The sequence below is a fragment of the Bactrocera neohumeralis genome, chromosome 4 (assembly GCF_024586455.1).
Source record: "Bactrocera neohumeralis isolate Rockhampton chromosome 4, APGP_CSIRO_Bneo_wtdbg2-racon-allhic-juicebox.fasta_v2, whole genome shotgun sequence".
NCBI lineage: Eukaryota > Metazoa > Arthropoda > Insecta > Diptera > Tephritidae > Bactrocera > Bactrocera neohumeralis.
The window spans coordinates 89539199-89555577 of record NC_065921.1 but is presented as its reverse complement, the minus strand read 5'-3'; the positions used below and the strand labels follow the sequence as shown (position 1 = coordinate 89555577).

Here is a 16379-nt window from a genome sequence, read left to right as displayed (position 1 = left end):
AGTTGGGGCGGCTGGGGTGCTTCGGTACCAATTCTGATGTGTCAATATCAAAACTCATGGAGGCAATTTTTCGCCGTGCTAGATTTGTGACGCTTTGTGCCGCTTCTTTGGTATGCGCATTTGATATTTCACTTTGTCGATTTCTTTTCAAACACTGTTAAATAATTAAAACGCGAACGCATAACATATGAAGCATGCTTTTAGGCTTAGCGAGTGAAGAATGCATTCGAACGGGTTGACGGCGTGTGAGTGTGTAAGATAACGCGTTGTGAGTGAAGAAAAAAGGTAATAAAAATTATAAGACAATTATAAAAAAAATAATAAATTTGAAAAAATAAAAATACAAGAGTGAAAAAAATCAAAAATTAAAAAAATTAAAAAATATTAATTTAAAAAATATGTCAAAAAAAATAATTTTTCAACTGCTTTGTGTTCGGGAAGCTTGTGCTGCGCGAGTCTGCATGAATGCGTTCACATTTACGCTTTTAAACTCGAAAAATGATTTGTATTTAATAAAAAATACCAAATCTAATATCAAGTGCGGTGGGCTGTGGAGAGGAGTTGGAGCACAGATGCCTAACGATAGGTTCCTTAGCTCTAGTTGCGCTGGAATAAAGAAGCATGAGGTTTGCTGAGTGCACTTATTGTTTAAAGGCAGCATATTTTTAAGCGCTTGCAGTGTATTTAGTTAAGCCATTAACCGATTGTGGACTAAAATGGATTTCTCCAAGTTTACCATGAATAAAAAACGCGTCCACCAAAAAGGTATAAAATGGCCAGAGTAAAAGAAAGCAGCTTTACCAATTATCCATGAGCCACTTTGGCCGATAACCGCGCTCTTTTTGAGCGATCTTTTGATTAGAAAATCGTTCCTAAGGCGCTCTGGTGGCATGGCGCTTTGGAATATTGCGCACTAATTGCAAAACAACCGCGCTTCAAGTGCACACCGTGAAAACTGGGCACACCAACAGCCACCAACGCAAACATGAATGAGTCTGCAGCACATTGCAATTTCCAATTATTAAGGAAAGCGAAAAAGGAGCAGCTCAAACAACGCCTAAATGCATGCTACAAATTCGTGCATTGCCTTTTTATGTATGTGGCGCAACGGCTATGCATTTACACGGTTGCATTAAGGCAGCCAGTGCAGCCGCGCCGCGCCGCGCCGTTCGATGGGCGCAGCGCAGCCAAGTGGCGTGCGGTCTGAGTGCGCTTAGTTGCGCTTTCTAAGCATTAATTTGGCGTTTTAGTTGCGCTTTTGTTAGTTGGATTTAGTGTTTTTTTTGTGCTGACGCCTAAATATATGCTTTCAATAGCGGTATTTTTATTTCGCTCTTTATTTCTTCGTTAGGCGCTTAGCATCGCTCGGCAGACAGGTATTTGCCTAATTCTTTTTCATTCTAATTTTCGTTAGATTTCGCAGTTGCCTTTTATATTTTTTTGCTTGCAAAGGATTTTTATATAACGCTTTTGCGCCTAAATGCATGCAAAGTATGCCAACTAACGCTTGCCTATTCATTAGCGTTGCCACAGTGCAACACAAAACCAATTTAGTATGCCATACAATCACACCTACACACAAACACATTCACATACGTGGGGTGCATCATCGCATTCTGTGTGCGTGTGTGTGTTTGTGTGCGCATGCAACGTGATTGCGAAAAACGACGAATGCGAAATTATCGTAAAAATACTAAGTGCAGTTACACTCGCTCGCACATGACTAAGTAAAGAGCGCGCTCGCATTGATGCAGATGAGCTTTGGCGGAGGCGCAGAAATTAGAAACGAAATTGGATTGGTGGCTTGCTGTGGAACTCGTCGTTGGCTCCGCTGATTGGTAGGGTGTGTGGGGGCGGCTTGTTGCAGTCACTTTGCCGTTTCACGTCCAAACCGTTGGTTATTTGAAACTATGGCCTATGCGCCCAACGGCTCAGCCAGATAGTCAGCGTAAAAAAAACGTTGCCTCTACTCGAAATCGCTTTAAAATGTACCCAAGAAATTTGAATTTAATCGTTAAAAAGTGAAGGTTTTAATTCTGTTGAACGACTTTTGGGCGAGAGCCAGCCAAATTAAATTACCTGGTCTTCAAGGCTTTTTCGTTTGAACCTGCCTTTTGAAAAGCGTTTGTAGATTTATTGGATAATTTAGGAAAGGTCTTAGCGAAAGGTGAGTTTTGAATTAAATCTTTTTTTCATGCATGGTTGTTACAACCATATAATCTTTTCAATGTCAAACGCAGGGATCAGGGTTTAGAGTTCCAAGACCTGCCAAGAATCTTGGCCCATTGAAAAGAGTCCCGGCCGGTTGAATTTCTATACTTTTCCAGAGATTATATGAATCATTCTCTGACAGCGACGATATTTTCTGTTCATCTGATATTTTCTGGGTCGCTTTGTGTCTAGTAATTAAATAGGTTTACGTCGATTTCAAAGATCCTTTCGACATCACGAAAAGGAGCTGCCTTTATGCCGCGATGTCTGAAATTGGTATCCCCGAAAAAATAATACGGCTGTGTAAACTGTCGTTGAGCAACACCAAAAGCTGCGTTAGGATCGGAAAGGATCTTTCCGGGCCGTTCGATAGCAAACGAGGTTTCAGACAAGATGACTCCCTTTCGTGTGACCTTTTCAACCTACTTCTGGAGAAAATAATAATACGGCGAATATCGCATTCGATGGAACGATGAGTTGTATGAGATATACGATGACATTGACATAGTTCATCGAATTAAAAGACAGCCGTCGTACGTATGGACGAAAACACTCTAGCTTTGAAAGTATTCGACGCAATACCCGCCGGGGGAAGCAGAGGAAGGTGAAGACCTCCACTCCGTTGGAGGGACCAGGAGAAGAAGAGCTTGGCTTCGCTTGAAATTTCCAATTGGCGCCACGTTCCGAAAAGAAGAAACGTCTGGTGCGCTGTTGTTAACTCGGCTATAATCGCGTAAATGGTGTATGCGCCAGTAAAGAAGAAGAAGAATTAAATAGGTTCTGGTCACCCCACATTGGATTGTTCATAGATAGCTGTACCAGACTCTAATCGATTAAAGCTTAGATCTTTTGGCAGAGTTCTAACGGATATTAAACCAAATTTCGTTGACAATACAATATTGAATTTAAATCCTTGAAACCGTGAACATATAGTCTCAAAGTAAACTCTTCATTTACGGCTTTTGCGACACTTACCTAATTAGGCATTAGAGAGAAGAAACTGTGCGGGGTATTATAGCGATGCAGGTTCAAAAGCCATGAATGGCCGTCTAACGGCCGACGAGCGCAAATAGGAGAAACAGACGAGTCTCGCCGACCGGCAAAAGCAATGGGATGCGGAGGAAAAGTAAATTAAGTTGAACATATAGATTCATTAAGAACGTACCGACCTAGATTGGGAGACAATACGTGGAACAGACTTCTATTTACGCAGTTCTTATCGGACCATGGCTATTCCAGGGAGTACCTCAAACAAGATGTTCCTTCTGCAGAAGTGCCATAGATAACGAAGATCACATCTTTTTCTCCCGCTCGAGGTGTATAGTAGAGAGAACTAACATAGATCGAATAATAAAGGAAAAGAAGACGCCGCACAACATTGTGAGTCATGTGCTGCAATTGAAGCACTTAGAATGAAAGAGCGGTAGTAAGGAAGCATAAGACATAGCTGAATAACTCTACAGAAAGTGTGTGAAATGCTCAGCTTGGCTCTGCGAAGTTATGCTTAGCGCGGTTTCGTAGGTCCAAATGTAAGCCACATCAGCCGGAGTTAAAGGTTAGTCGTAGGTGTACTGTTTCCCAAGTCCAGCATAATTAGATAACACTAACTGGGCGTGGTCCTACATGAGGTGCATTCTTAGCGGATGATATGAGTCGTGCATGCTGTTAGTCTAACTTGGTAGATCCCTCCTTTGGATACAAATAAAAACAAAAAAAGACTTAATTAGGCACTTGCCTATTAACCCTCCCACGACAACATAATTAACCCTTGACAGCAACTTGGCAGCGACTGCAACACACGACATCAAAGGTTAAAGAGCAAAACAACTAATTGCCACTTAAACTCCAGCGGCGAGGCGAAAGCCATTTAAGGACCTGACCACTTTTACTTTAGCTTGAACGTGAACTTGAAATCTCACGCAAATAATTTAGCGACAATTAAGCGGCAAATTTGCACAGAAAATATAGTAATTATGGAAATGACAAAGAAAAAATGTGAAAAATTGAAAAGCGTAATAAAATGTAGAGAGCACTCGCGCTAATACGCGCGCGGGACATCAAAGCGTATACGTAACATGAATGCGGATGTGTGTATGCGTGTGCTGGTATTTGCGCTTGTAGTGGTTAGCTGCCGTGCTGAAAGCGCACGAAATGCAAAAGTGCAGTTTAATTGTGGCTGAAGTTGTAACTCTGCAACAGGCAAGTGAGAGATGAAGCCGCGCATAACAACAATAACAACAAGCGAAAGGAAAATTATGTAAAAACGCTAAAAATCATTTGAGACACAAAGCAGCAAGCACACCGCCGAACCGTAACATATTTATGCGCCAACAACAACAAAAACACAAACACATACATTGCTACTAATGAAGAAGGTCATGAAGCACGGACGTCTAACAATTGCATAGTTAAAATATCAAAAATTAACTTAGCAGCCGCGATGGCAATGAGAAGTGGCGCCTCCGCACATAATGCTCGTTAAAATCGTTGTAGTTGTAGTTGTGATTGTTTGCTAGTTAATTGCATAGAAGCACTAAAGGATAAACAGACGAGCGCCTGGGAAAAAAGCGCGAGGCTGCTGTGGACCAAGCGGCATGCAGGAGAAGGCGGATGGATGACCAAAGGCCGCTGCTTGCTGTCGTATTTATTTTTGTTGCACTTATTTTATTATTTTTGTGTGCTTTTATTTAATAACGAAAAAATGCAAATATAAATAAAAACGAATTGGCCGAGCGCACGCGAAACGGGGTCAGCGGCGGGCTGAGGTATTGAAGTGCACACGGCTGGTGGTAGGCGGCAGGCGGTGTGGGTGTGTTGTTGTTGGTGGTGTGGTTGTGCGCCACTTCAATTTTGCTGCCACTCGGCGCAGCGCAGAGCACTCGGCGCTGGGTAGCCCACTTGAATTAACCCTTTTTTGTCTTTTGCTTTCTGCTTTCTGCCCTCTGCCCTCTGCCTCTGCCATTTACATTCTGTCTTTTGCCAACGCCGTTTTGTTTCTTTATTCGTACTTGCCACATTACCACTTTTTATTGTGTTTGCTTCATTATTGCTGTTGTTGTTGTTGTTGCTGTTGCAGTGATTGCGGGTGCTGCTCTGCATCGTGCTTTTGTGAGTGTGTGCGTTTGTGTGCGCGTTTCTTAACGTTTTTTCTATGCCGCACTTTTTTCCTTTAGCCACTTGCGCCTGAAGTGACTATGTTGCAACATTGTTGTGTGTGTCCTTTAAATACAACTTTGCTTTGTTTTTGTTATTTCTTTTGCTTTGTATGCTGGCAATCTGACTGATGCGGATGTGGATGTGGATGCTGACGCTGATGCCGCTGCCGGCAGCTTTGAGGAAGTGCTCGCCGTTGCAGCTGAAGCACCGAGTGGCTGACTGACGTTTGTGCCGGTGTGCTGCAGCGGCCGAGCGAGCGTCTGTCGGGCAGTCAAGTGTCCTTTTTGTTATATATTTTTATATTATTGCACTTAGATGTTGTTACTTGTTTGCTTTTGCTTTAGCTTTTGTTCTTGCGCTGCCCTAGTACGGCGACACAAATGAACTTAAGCGCTTTGTGTCAGCGTGTGGCACGGCGGCAGCGTTATTGTTGGAGCCAGGCAGGAAGAACGTTGACAATAACAATTATGAAGAATTACTTAAGTGCACTCGACCACATTTGTTCGCAATAATCACAAGTGGAAGCGACTCAGAACTGCATTACAAACGAGCTGCTAGCAAAGTGTGTTGTGGAGCAAGCTTAAGAGAAGAGGAGCAGCGGAAAGGTGCGGTAGAATTAGTAATAAAAGTTTGAAAAATATTACAGCAGATAAGAACTAAAGATTTGCACACCTACTTCAGTTTATGTAATGATTTTTTCGCTTTACAAGGTTGCTGCAAAACTGATGAGTTCGTCTGCTGAGGCTCTAAGCTGTTTATGATTATTTGAGATCATTGAATAATTTTGCAAATGGATCTCAAAGGTTTTAATCTAGATCTAATCGGCTAGAATCCTCCCAAACTGATCAGTTCATCTGCTGAAGCTCTAAGATGTTAATGATCATTTGAGAGCACTGAAAAATGCTGTAAATGGATCTGAAAGGTTTTAGTCTCAGCTGAATGTTACAGTTTGGGAGCTCCACGTGTTTATGTATTTTTCGTATATTCATTTTCATAAAGTTTCACTTAAAAACGGATTTTTGCTTTATAAACTTTAAGATTGGGGTATACACACATATATACACACAGTTCAGTTACTCCCATTGAATTTTCAGCCGCAGTCTTTAAAGCAAGACGAGAGGCCTAAATTTTCTTAGCAAGCAGCGAATGTGTGTGTTGCTTTTGCAAAGTGCTTGCTTTAACGGTGATTGTCCTTAAACTATAAAACAGTTGTGGCTGCAATGTAGAGCAGCGGTGAATGTGGTGGCGGCAAGAAAGAGGCCATTTTAATTTAAATGCAAATTCAGTCTTTTGTCATCGTAATCATCAAGCAGAACAACTGCAGTAAGGAGTCTCCGAATAGCCAATAACTATTACATGAAGACATGAGAAAGATGAGATTCACACAGACTATAGAAATGTCAGGTCTTGCATATGTATGTGCATTTGTAAGGCCACATGGCAATAATAAATTTATAAAATTTAGTGGAATTCGGCAATTTTTTACATAACATTACAGAGCTTTATGCATTTAAGAGAGCAGGAACATATTTAGAACAAACACCACGATAACTTTTAAGCATGTCTGACCTCTTTTCTACACTTGGCATGAGACATTTTTGGAGAAAAATAACAACTGGGGCATAGGAATCGCGATCGGTGTTAGGCTTCGCATAAAGCGCAAGAGTGTTAAGAAATCGGAGAAAAAATGTGACTCATGATTTCTCTCATACATATAAAATATGTCTAATACTCCAAGAGCCCAAACTCTCTTCCGAACTAATTTATCTTGAATACTTTCACTACTTCATTTCCTAAGCTTTTATTTCTCATCTCAGTTATATAAATCTATGGTATTTGGTACTCCTGTACGTAAACCTAAGGCACACACACACCGCCAACATTTTGCAAATAATTCCAGATCCAGCGCAGATACGAAGTGATCCGTGTATTCACGCCCACCGCATAGCGTGAACCGCACGTGCCGCCATAGCTGATAACTCCGAGCGCATACATGCGTGACGGTTGAGAGAGCTGCTGCTGTTGCCGCAGTATGACCGGACCGCCGGAGTCATATTGACAGGAGTCCTGCCCCAAACCCCGGTAATCATGCGTGCAAATGTGCGCGGCGGTGATGGTGGTATTGAACTGGGTTTCGCAGGCGCTATTCTCGACAGTCATAAGCTCGACCTTTTGCAGCGTGTTCGACTTGGGACCGGCGAATGAAGTGGTGCCCCAGCCGGTCACATCTACAGTGCGGTAGGTGAATAAATCAGAGCTGAAATTTAGTTAAGTCAATGACTATATTAGACGAGCAAATGTATCAACAAACGATTGCAGTAATGGCAGACAGATAGGTCCAACACCACGTGACCATTCGATGCGTGCGATCGTAATGAGTAAAGCCAAATCGTTGACAACACCGTTAGCTGTCGAGGCATAATTCGGATGTATGATAATCTGCTGGATGCGATGTTGCACAGCAAAAATAGATTCGGTGTCTGAAAAGGGACGGAGGAAAGGCTCTGGTTATGCATTGTTACTTCAAGAATAAAAGTAATGCGAGACAAAATCTAAAAATAGGCAAAGTTTAAGCAGGCGCTGCCGCTTTCTTTCTCTACTACGCAAAAATCCGTGTTATACGTGCTATATTTTACTCACTGCTGCTTAGGTCGTGATCTCCTACATAGGCGATGATCCTTCGTGCATCTGGCTGTACGTTTATACAATGCGCTGCCGTCATAATGTGACGATTACTAACTAGAGACGAAAATGCTTTAGAGCATCAAGCCTTTCAAACGCATTCAAATGTGCTACATACCGATACTGCCGCCACAGAAGATCTGTTGAGAGGAGCCGATGTCTCGTAAAGCCACCATAGAGGGATACTCGTGTTTGGTTGCTTCCTGTCCGTTAGTGATGCGCGTCTGTGTGGTCCAGCCGCAGTTGCAAGGTTGACGCTGTGCATATGCCTGGCAGAAGAAACGACCTTGCTGATTGGTACCCAGTGAGGACGAGTAATAACCCACGGTCATAGGACGAAAATACGAATTGCGCACTATATTCGTATTGGTGCAGTAGGTCTCACCCTCACGAAAGTCCAAATCACCATCACGTGATATGTAAAAGTACTCCGTGCCACATGCGTTTGGGTACTGGGTTTGGAAGTTTTGAAGAAATGTGAAATTTATAGAAATGAGCGCTTGGGAAGAATGCGGACACACAGCTCACTTACCACATCGAAGATGCAGTTTAGCACAACCACATGCGCATAAGGCGCAATTAAACGAAATCTGCAATTCGTGCCTGGTCTGTAGGCGCCCGGATAATTCGGCGAAGTTATATTGAACACCTGCTGATTGGAAGGCAGATAATAGTCCTGCGTAATGCAACTCATTTGTGCTTTGACGGTAGCCAGCCGAGCCGCCAGGGCAAGCACTGCGAATACAAAACGCTGAAAATTAACTGATCCTCGCAAAAATACCGACGCCACCATCTCAAGACTTATTGTACACGACGACTGTAGCAAAAGTGTCAACGTATCTTAGCTGTAGAAAGCAGCTCCCCAAAAAAACTTCCATATACCCCAATTCCGCGGCTTATCTTGTGGTCTACAACCTCACGTCAAAATTAAAACCCATAAGTCTTAATTAAATAGCATTTCTTGTGTAAAGTTATGCATATAATATATATTTATTTACACAGTAATTGATATGGATATCTTAACAGTACTAACCCAGTGCTTTCACGCAGGTCGTGTAACCCGTTACTTGCTGAATCCAGTTCAAAAAGTAGGTTATACGCGTATTCACACCGGTTCCATACGGCTGACCGCAGGCCTGGCCAAAGCTAATGCAGCCAACGAGAAACATACGTGAACTGCGCCAGACCACCGGACCGCCCGAGTCATACTGACATGCATCACGGCCTTGGCCAGAGTAGTCCGTGGTGCAGATTTGAGAGGAATAAATTGGCACATTGTACCTTTCCTGACACACAGAATTCTCGACCACCATAAGATTAGCTTTCATTAGTGCATCTGTGGTCGGACCGGCAAAGCTTTCGGTTCCCCAACCGGCAACGTCCACGGTTTGGTAAGAGAAGGTCGATGAACTGAAGTAAAATTAAGCATTTCTGTAAGTATGGCTATATAAGCGGCTTAGTGGGATCAACTTACCCAGCTGGTGGAAGACAGATCGGTCCAACGCCGCGTTCCCATTCAATCAATACTTTGGTTACCAGCACACTGATGTCATTAACGGGCGGATCATCCGTGTAGCCTGGATGTATAGTTATACTTTGAATACCATAAGCTGCCGCATAACGGGACGTGTTCACTGAGGGAATGAAACAACAAGATAAAATAGAGACATGCGTTGTAAAATAAGGAAGTATTTACTTGTCGATATTTGTGTGAAGCCAACGTGCGCTATGATTTGAGAGGCGTCCGGTTGCATCTTAGCACAGTGAGCGGCGGTGATTATGTGGAAATGCGAGACTGAAGAGAAATAATCAAGCAATAAATCGGCAGAAGCAATAATTGCTGTTGAGAACACTCACTAATGGTGCCGCCACAAAAAATGTGCGTGCTAGATGCCAAATCTTGCAGCCCGACCATAAATGGGAACTCATTACTGCCGACTGCCTGCCCATTGGCGATTTTGGTGGACGTCGACCAACCACATTCGCATTGCTGCGGTCGTATCGTTAACGAACACTGGAATCTGCCTGTACTTCCATAGGAGGCATACGCCAAAGTTAGCTTACGAAATAAGGAGACACGTGTAAATGTGCCTTGGCCGCAGAATTGTTCCGAATCGCGAAGTTGCGGATCGCCCTCGGTGCTCACATAAAAATATTCCGTTGTGCATTGACCGGCATTCTAAATGAAGTGGAAGAAAAATGAAAATCCCGTTTAGGTTTTGTATAGTAAATAAGCGAGTATTTCTTACACTAGGTAACTCGATGGTGCAATTGACTTCTATGGTATAGTCCACCGGTGCAATAATTTGATAGCGACAGGACGTCCATGAAGGATATGTTTTGGGGTAATACGGAGATTGCAAGTAGGTGGTGCCGGGGTTTATGTTAATTGTGGTATCGCAGCCCTCGAAGAGTGCTAAGACGCCGTAGTTGCCACTTAGCACAATAAGTAGCAAGATACTGCAGATCAGAACTGGAAAAGTGGCAAGTGTGAGTAACAAAAACTTAAAATACCAAAAATAACTTGAACTTGGACAAAAATATGTTTTTGAGTTCCGTAAACTGTTTGCTCTTTGTGTTTATGGTTACCCTCCCGACTTATGATGGTAAATATGAGCCAACAGTACAGTACATGTATTTTTTGGGTTGCTAAAGTGTAAGAACAATCTCAAGCTGGTAAAATATTTACAAAACAAAGTTTATGCTTAACGAAAACAATAATACATATACATATATGTGAAAAGTAAAATAATAAGTGCATATATGGAGCCCTGGAGACACAAATGTGCGCTTATAACTGTTATTAAACGAAAGACCTGATATATTATATTTGTCGTTGGCTTTGGGGTAGGTAATCAAGACCAAGTCCAGCGATTATATTTACTTTAGAACCATGCAAATATTGGGTACTCGAAAAAGTCTTTTCGCATTTCTAATCAAACTTCAACTTACTTTTTTTAATTTATAATAAACTTTAATGAACTAAATATGTACAATTTTGGTCCATCACTTTTTGCCATTTTTCCACTAGAGACAGTATATAATTTTCACAGGCTTCTCTTGAAGCCAACTTTACTCCATTAAGGAAGTTCTGCATGGACCGAAATAAATGGTAGTCCGATGATGCAAGGTCAGGGCTATAGGGTGGATGCATCAATACTTCCCAGCCAAGTTCTCTCAGTCTTCGCCGAGTTATCAAAAATGTGTGTGGCCTAGCGTTGTCCTGATGGAATCCTTCTTGTTGATCAGTTCTGGCCATTTTTTTCCGATTGCTCTCTTTAATACTATCAGTTGTTGGCAGTAAAATGTTGAATCAATCGTTCGACCAGGCTGGAGCATGGATGATTCCTTTCCAATCCCACCAAACACTCAGCATACAACCTTTCGAGGCGTCAATCCTGGTTTTGCGACCATTTGTTGAGCTTCACCACGTTTGGACCATGATTTTTTCGCACATTATTGTCGTAAGTATATGATCCAATTTTTGTCTTCTGTTACCATTCGCTTTAGAAACGGTTCGATTTAATTTCGTTTGAGCAAAGAATCGTAGATGTTAATTCGGTCCATTAAATTTTTCACAGACAATTCATGTGGTACCCAAACATCGAGCTTCTTTATGTAGCCAGCCTTTTTCAAATGGTTCTAAACCGTTTGGTGATGAATGATAAGTTCCTTAGCGATGCCATAGCTGCTTATGTGACGGTTCTGGTCAATCTTTTCCATATTTTTATCGATTTTTCCACCGATAAACTTCACAAATTTCATTGTTGGCTTACGTGGCATTCCTTTTTATACAAAAATTCCAAAATATAGCGAAGTCTTCATTATTTTCACTTAGTTTTGAACAGCTGTAGCGTTTTTTCAACTTTCCCGAATTTAATTTTTTTTGGATAAATGAAGCTTACTATACGACTGCAACGACATCTATTGAAAAATACAAGAAGACTTTTTAGACTATCCAATATTAATAGAGGAAACCTAAAACGAGTGGTTCGGCCAGGAAGAAAGGTGGTCCAATGAACGTCGAAGGTACAGAAGATACTGTTCACAACTATTCCCTATACCAGTCGAAGTATTATCTAGCGTGTTTCTCTGATTTAGTCTCAGAAATGTAATTAGCGGAACTTGTGGAGGAACAGAATAAAAGGGCATATGTTTTGCTGAGGAAATCGATATGAAATTAGCTTTTTTAATAGAAATACTAAGCTGAGACAAAGGTTAGAAGAATATTATCTTAAGTACAATATTATCTTGATAAAAATGTTAAGAAAGTATTAAAAAATATTGGCCTGATTCTGTCTGAGCTTAGGTATAGTTTCGGAATAATAAATCGAAGAAAGTACCCTTAAATAAGCACTATTATGTTATGTTTCCAGCCACTTCCTACACTCAGTTTTGAATGCTCTTTTTGAAATGCTTTTGAAATGCTTTTCTAATACTTTTCACTTCTTTCTTATAGCTTAACCAGCCACATTAAGGACCCAGTGTGATTAAAGCGTAAGACTAAATAAGACTCATCTATAAGACACTATAGCTTCACTTACTTTTTTTGCGCGACATTTCACTCACTACCGTTACGCCGACAAGAAACAAAAACGACTGATCGTCGCTGGGATCGTCGGGTTGATGAACGTCTAACTCACCGTTACTAATACTGTTTTTAGATAAGTATTTCACTAAATCGCACAAAACACACACACGCGTATTTTTACTTGCGACAGATTCGACTGATAAAGACAACGCAGATAATTTGCAGATAATATAAGAGACAACAAGACAGCATTAAATATTATGCAAATACGATTGCGTTGAATTAAGCGGATAACTGAAACACTTGTTTTGGTGAAAAGTCAACACAAAAAACACAACAATTGAAGCATTAAAACTTTGTTGCCTCCGCTACTCGATACAGTTAAGCAAATATGTATTTTTTTACAGTTTTTTTGTGTTTTTTATTCTTCTTCTAGTTCACAAGAAGAAGTTGTCGCGCTTTAAACTTCCTGCTAATAATATGAGGCGTGTTCTTAATGGTCTGGCTTTCCTTATACTCTTTTGTTATCTCTTGCTTCCGCTATTTTCCGAGTCGAGTTCGCGGAACTGCTGAGGGCCTGTCAACAAGTGTCAGTGTCAGTGTCAGTGTCACTGCAACGCTATGGCAAGCGGTGCGAACTGATTGCGCTAAGCTCACGAGGTTCGACTCGTTTTCTACTGATAAATGAGTTGGTTGGGCCTTTAGCCAATCTACTTAAATGGGCCGAATTCAATTGGTTTTTAAATAGTCGGGCACGAACGCGAAATTCTAATTTAAATGACAATATTTTCCGCCACACACACGGACGGAACAAGGCGGGTGTGTGACCGGGTGGATTTGTACTAATTTTCGTGTTAATTTTTATGCATTTTCAAATACGCCTCGAGGCTTTTTGCATGTTACGTGATGTACCCCGGCGATTTTTCATATTTTTATGGCTTTGTGTAATCAGTAATGTTAATTGTTGTTGCATATATGTATGTACATATGTATGCTTTTATTTGAACAAATGGCTTTAAACGCTTACCTTGCGCGGCTGACGGCCGGAAATTTGTTGATAAAAAAGAATTATGCAATGTATATGTATGCCTGCTTGTTAGTATGTTTGTCGAGTGTGCAGCGGCATGTTTTTGAACTTGAACGATTGCTTTGCGAACTCGCACACACACACACAAGCGAAATGGGGGTATGTTGCTGCATTTTTGTTGCAATGTCATTACGAAAGAAAATGCGCCGAAATGACACGAGCGCTTTTATTGTTCATAAATAATTATTTGCCAATAATATTATGGAAATTATTAGCGAAAACCAGATGATCCATCAATTTGCGAGCCCTTTTCCGCAGTATTTTAGTCACCGCCTTTGAATTATGTGCCGTTAATTAGTTTTCTCTATTTATTCGTTCTTACATAATTTTCGAAACTGAAGCTTTAAGCTCTTATCACTTAATTGGGCGTAGGCAGAAATTATAAATAGTTGTTAATGGCTTTTTAAATGAGGGTACATTGTGTGCAATCACGGTTAGTATAGACGACAGTTAACGTTTCAGGTACAGGAAAGTTAACTACCTCAACTTTCTAGTGGGCTTTTCAAATTACCTGTTGGCTACATATTATTACAGCCTTATCGCACAGCCAACTTGATTTAATACATTGATATTATAATTTTTTGCCTTTCGCACAGCCAGCTACTCAATTACCGAGAGGTTCGATTAACGATCAGCTGGTATACTTGTTGTGTTCTTCATTTTGTATTTTTGCAATGATTATAATTCATCAATTGATTGCTATTTTATCAATACACACAACCAAATCACAGCCTTGAGAACAACCCGCAGAGTTAAGCAAAACCAAATTCACAGCGTGGACAACAACCCGCAGAGCTGCATTCCAGTTTCAACTCAATTCGAATTCGATTAAGAATTAATGTAGTATAATAATAAGGGTTCAATTCTAAAGTGTTTGGGAAACAAGTCCTGTTACCGCTCTGAGAACTGCCCTCAAGCCTTTACAGATGCTAAAGCACTTCTAAATTTCATTCTCGAAAAGAAAAGTTCCAACTTTATAACTCGCTCGCTCCTTATTCTAATATGATCCAATGGTATTCTACACTTGATTATGTAATATTGGTGATCACATTGAGAATCTGCACACAGTTGCTTATCAGAAACACGTATCTTGAGATTCATAATTACTTAGAATTTAATATGGTTCAACTCACAAGTAAATGGTAAAGTGCGGCTATTAACAAATGAGTTTCTCTCTCGACGAGTTTTGCCACACAAGAATATAAATATACTTCATAAAAGGTTTATAGTCCATGGTTTGACAACAAACATTTCTATAGAACGCACATTTCGATTTATTTACGTATGTTTTTATAAACATATGTACAAACAACTAAATTTCTTTCAATGCCCTACTTTATTTCAAGAGAAAATCTGTTAATATTATAAAATAAAAATAAGTTCATGATCTTAAATCCATGCCTAATTAGGTAGCTGTGTCTATAATTTATTAGCATCACAAATCTTTCCAAAACTCTCTTGGTTTAAATGTGACTGAAAAGACAAAAATACGATAAAGAAATTAGAACAGTTGAGGATATCATTTGGTTTTCGTGTTATAGACTTACACTTGGTCTTTAAATAATCACTTGATCATTGTTCTTATAGCCTTATCAGTTTATCCGGATGGTTTCTTATTTCTCATATCTCTATACACACCTATAATAGTGGTACTTAGTCCAAAGACATAATAGTTAGCGGCGGGTGAAATGGCTGGCAACGAAAAAGACATTGTAAAAATAAAAGCTACTATTAAAGAGCTATCTTCATTTACGGCATGTACTTTGGAAAACCCTGGTGATGGATTTGACATCAGGTCTTACAACCTTTTTACGTAACATACCACATATATACTCATACGTATGTATGTATCTCACATAACTATGCCACCACTTATAGTGACATCAACAACCCTTAAGTTGTACACATGATGTAGGGATTTTGACTTTGCTAAATATGTCATCGAACTCACTAAAGGTCTTTGACCTAGGGAATGGTTGTTGACTTCGTTAAATGTAAACAATAGGGTCAGTGACTTCAGGTAGAGTTGTTGATCTCGCTAAATGTAAAGAAAGGAGTCAATTACCTGGAAAGGAGTAAATGTAAATAAAGGGGGTCATTAACCTCAGGGTTGTTGACCTTGCTAAAGGTAAACAAAAGGATCATTGTCCTCATCAGAAGTTATTGACCTTAAGAATGGTTATTGATCTTGCCTAAGGTGAACAAAAAGTTTATAGAGCTCAGGATTGTAGACCTAGGTAAATGTAAACGAAGAAGTCAATGACCTCAATAAGGGTTGTAGATCCCGTTAAAGCAAGAAGCAAAGAGGTCTTTAACCTCAATGAGTAAGAAGGGGGTCAATGCAAACAAAGGTCAGTGACCTCATGAAGGGTTGTTGACTTCGCTAAATGTAAATATAAAGCATACAAAACTCGAAAATCAAGAACTGGACGCCTATGGATGAATTTGTACTGATTTGTACGATATCGTCACTAAATTATGTGCAACTTTTTGTGATCATAATGTGGTCTGATGATAAATTTGTGGCTCTTAACCTCCACGGTTCTTTAATAATCTTATTAAACATAAAACTTTAGTATATACTTTTAAATATATATTTCTGGAGTTTGTGGTCAAATTTGTTTAGGCTCTGTCAACATTTTATTTTTGGAATGTTATTAGAGACAAACTGGTCTGCAATGTTACCAAGTATTTGAACCATGTTTCTAATAA

At 40.3% G+C, this 16379-nt stretch overlaps 2 protein-coding genes across 2 annotated transcripts; both read right to left on the bottom strand.

Annotated features, from left to right (window-relative positions):
- Positions 1-7224: 7224 nt before the first annotated feature.
- On the bottom strand, positions 7225-8842 carry LOC126754818 (venom serine protease). Its single transcript, XM_050466978.1, has 5 exons — positions 8582-8842; positions 8168-8501; positions 8008-8106; positions 7679-7847; positions 7225-7624 (listed from the first exon to the last, which is right to left on the bottom strand). The coding sequence occupies exons 1-5, from the start codon at positions 8840-8842 to the stop codon at positions 7225-7227; spliced, it is 1263 nt and encodes a 420-aa protein (XP_050322935.1).
- Positions 8843-8992: 150 nt separating this feature from the next.
- Positions 8993-13304, bottom strand: LOC126754817 (venom serine protease). Its single transcript, XM_050466977.1, has 6 exons — positions 12594-13304; positions 10299-10522; positions 9907-10228; positions 9746-9844; positions 9524-9683; positions 8993-9459 (listed from the first exon to the last, which is right to left on the bottom strand). Exons 1-6 carry the CDS (start codon positions 12607-12609, stop codon positions 9078-9080), a joined length of 1203 nt encoding a protein of 400 aa, XP_050322934.1. The 5' UTR covers positions 12610-13304; the 3' UTR covers positions 8993-9077.
- Between the last annotated feature and the right edge of the window lie 3075 nt (positions 13305-16379).

What these genes read in the sequence shown, in the direction of transcription:
- LOC126754817 (XM_050466977.1), bottom strand. An exon ending in GCACCATCGAGTTACCTAGT is followed by an intron (nt 10,229 to 10,298) that starts GTAAGAAATACT and finishes CACTTCATTTAG; the next exon opens with AATGCCGGTCAATGCACAAC. An exon ending in ATCTGTCTTCCACCAGCTGG is followed by an intron (nt 9,460 to 9,523) that starts GTAAGTTGATCC and finishes ATTTTACTTCAG; the next exon opens with TTCATCGACCTTCTCTTACC.
- LOC126754818 (XM_050466978.1), bottom strand. Translation starts at nt 8,842, where the DNA reads ATGGTGGCGTCGGTATTTTTGCGAGGATCAGTTAATTTTCAGCGTTTT. An exon ending in CTTCTGTGGCGGCAGTATCG is followed by an intron (nt 8,107 to 8,167) that starts GTATGTAGCACA and finishes TTTCGTCTCTAG; the next exon opens with TTAGTAATCGTCACATTATG. An exon ending in AGATCACGACCTAAGCAGCA is followed by an intron (nt 7,848 to 8,007) that starts GTGAGTAAAATA and finishes GTCCCTTTTCAG; the next exon opens with ACACCGAATCTATTTTTGCT.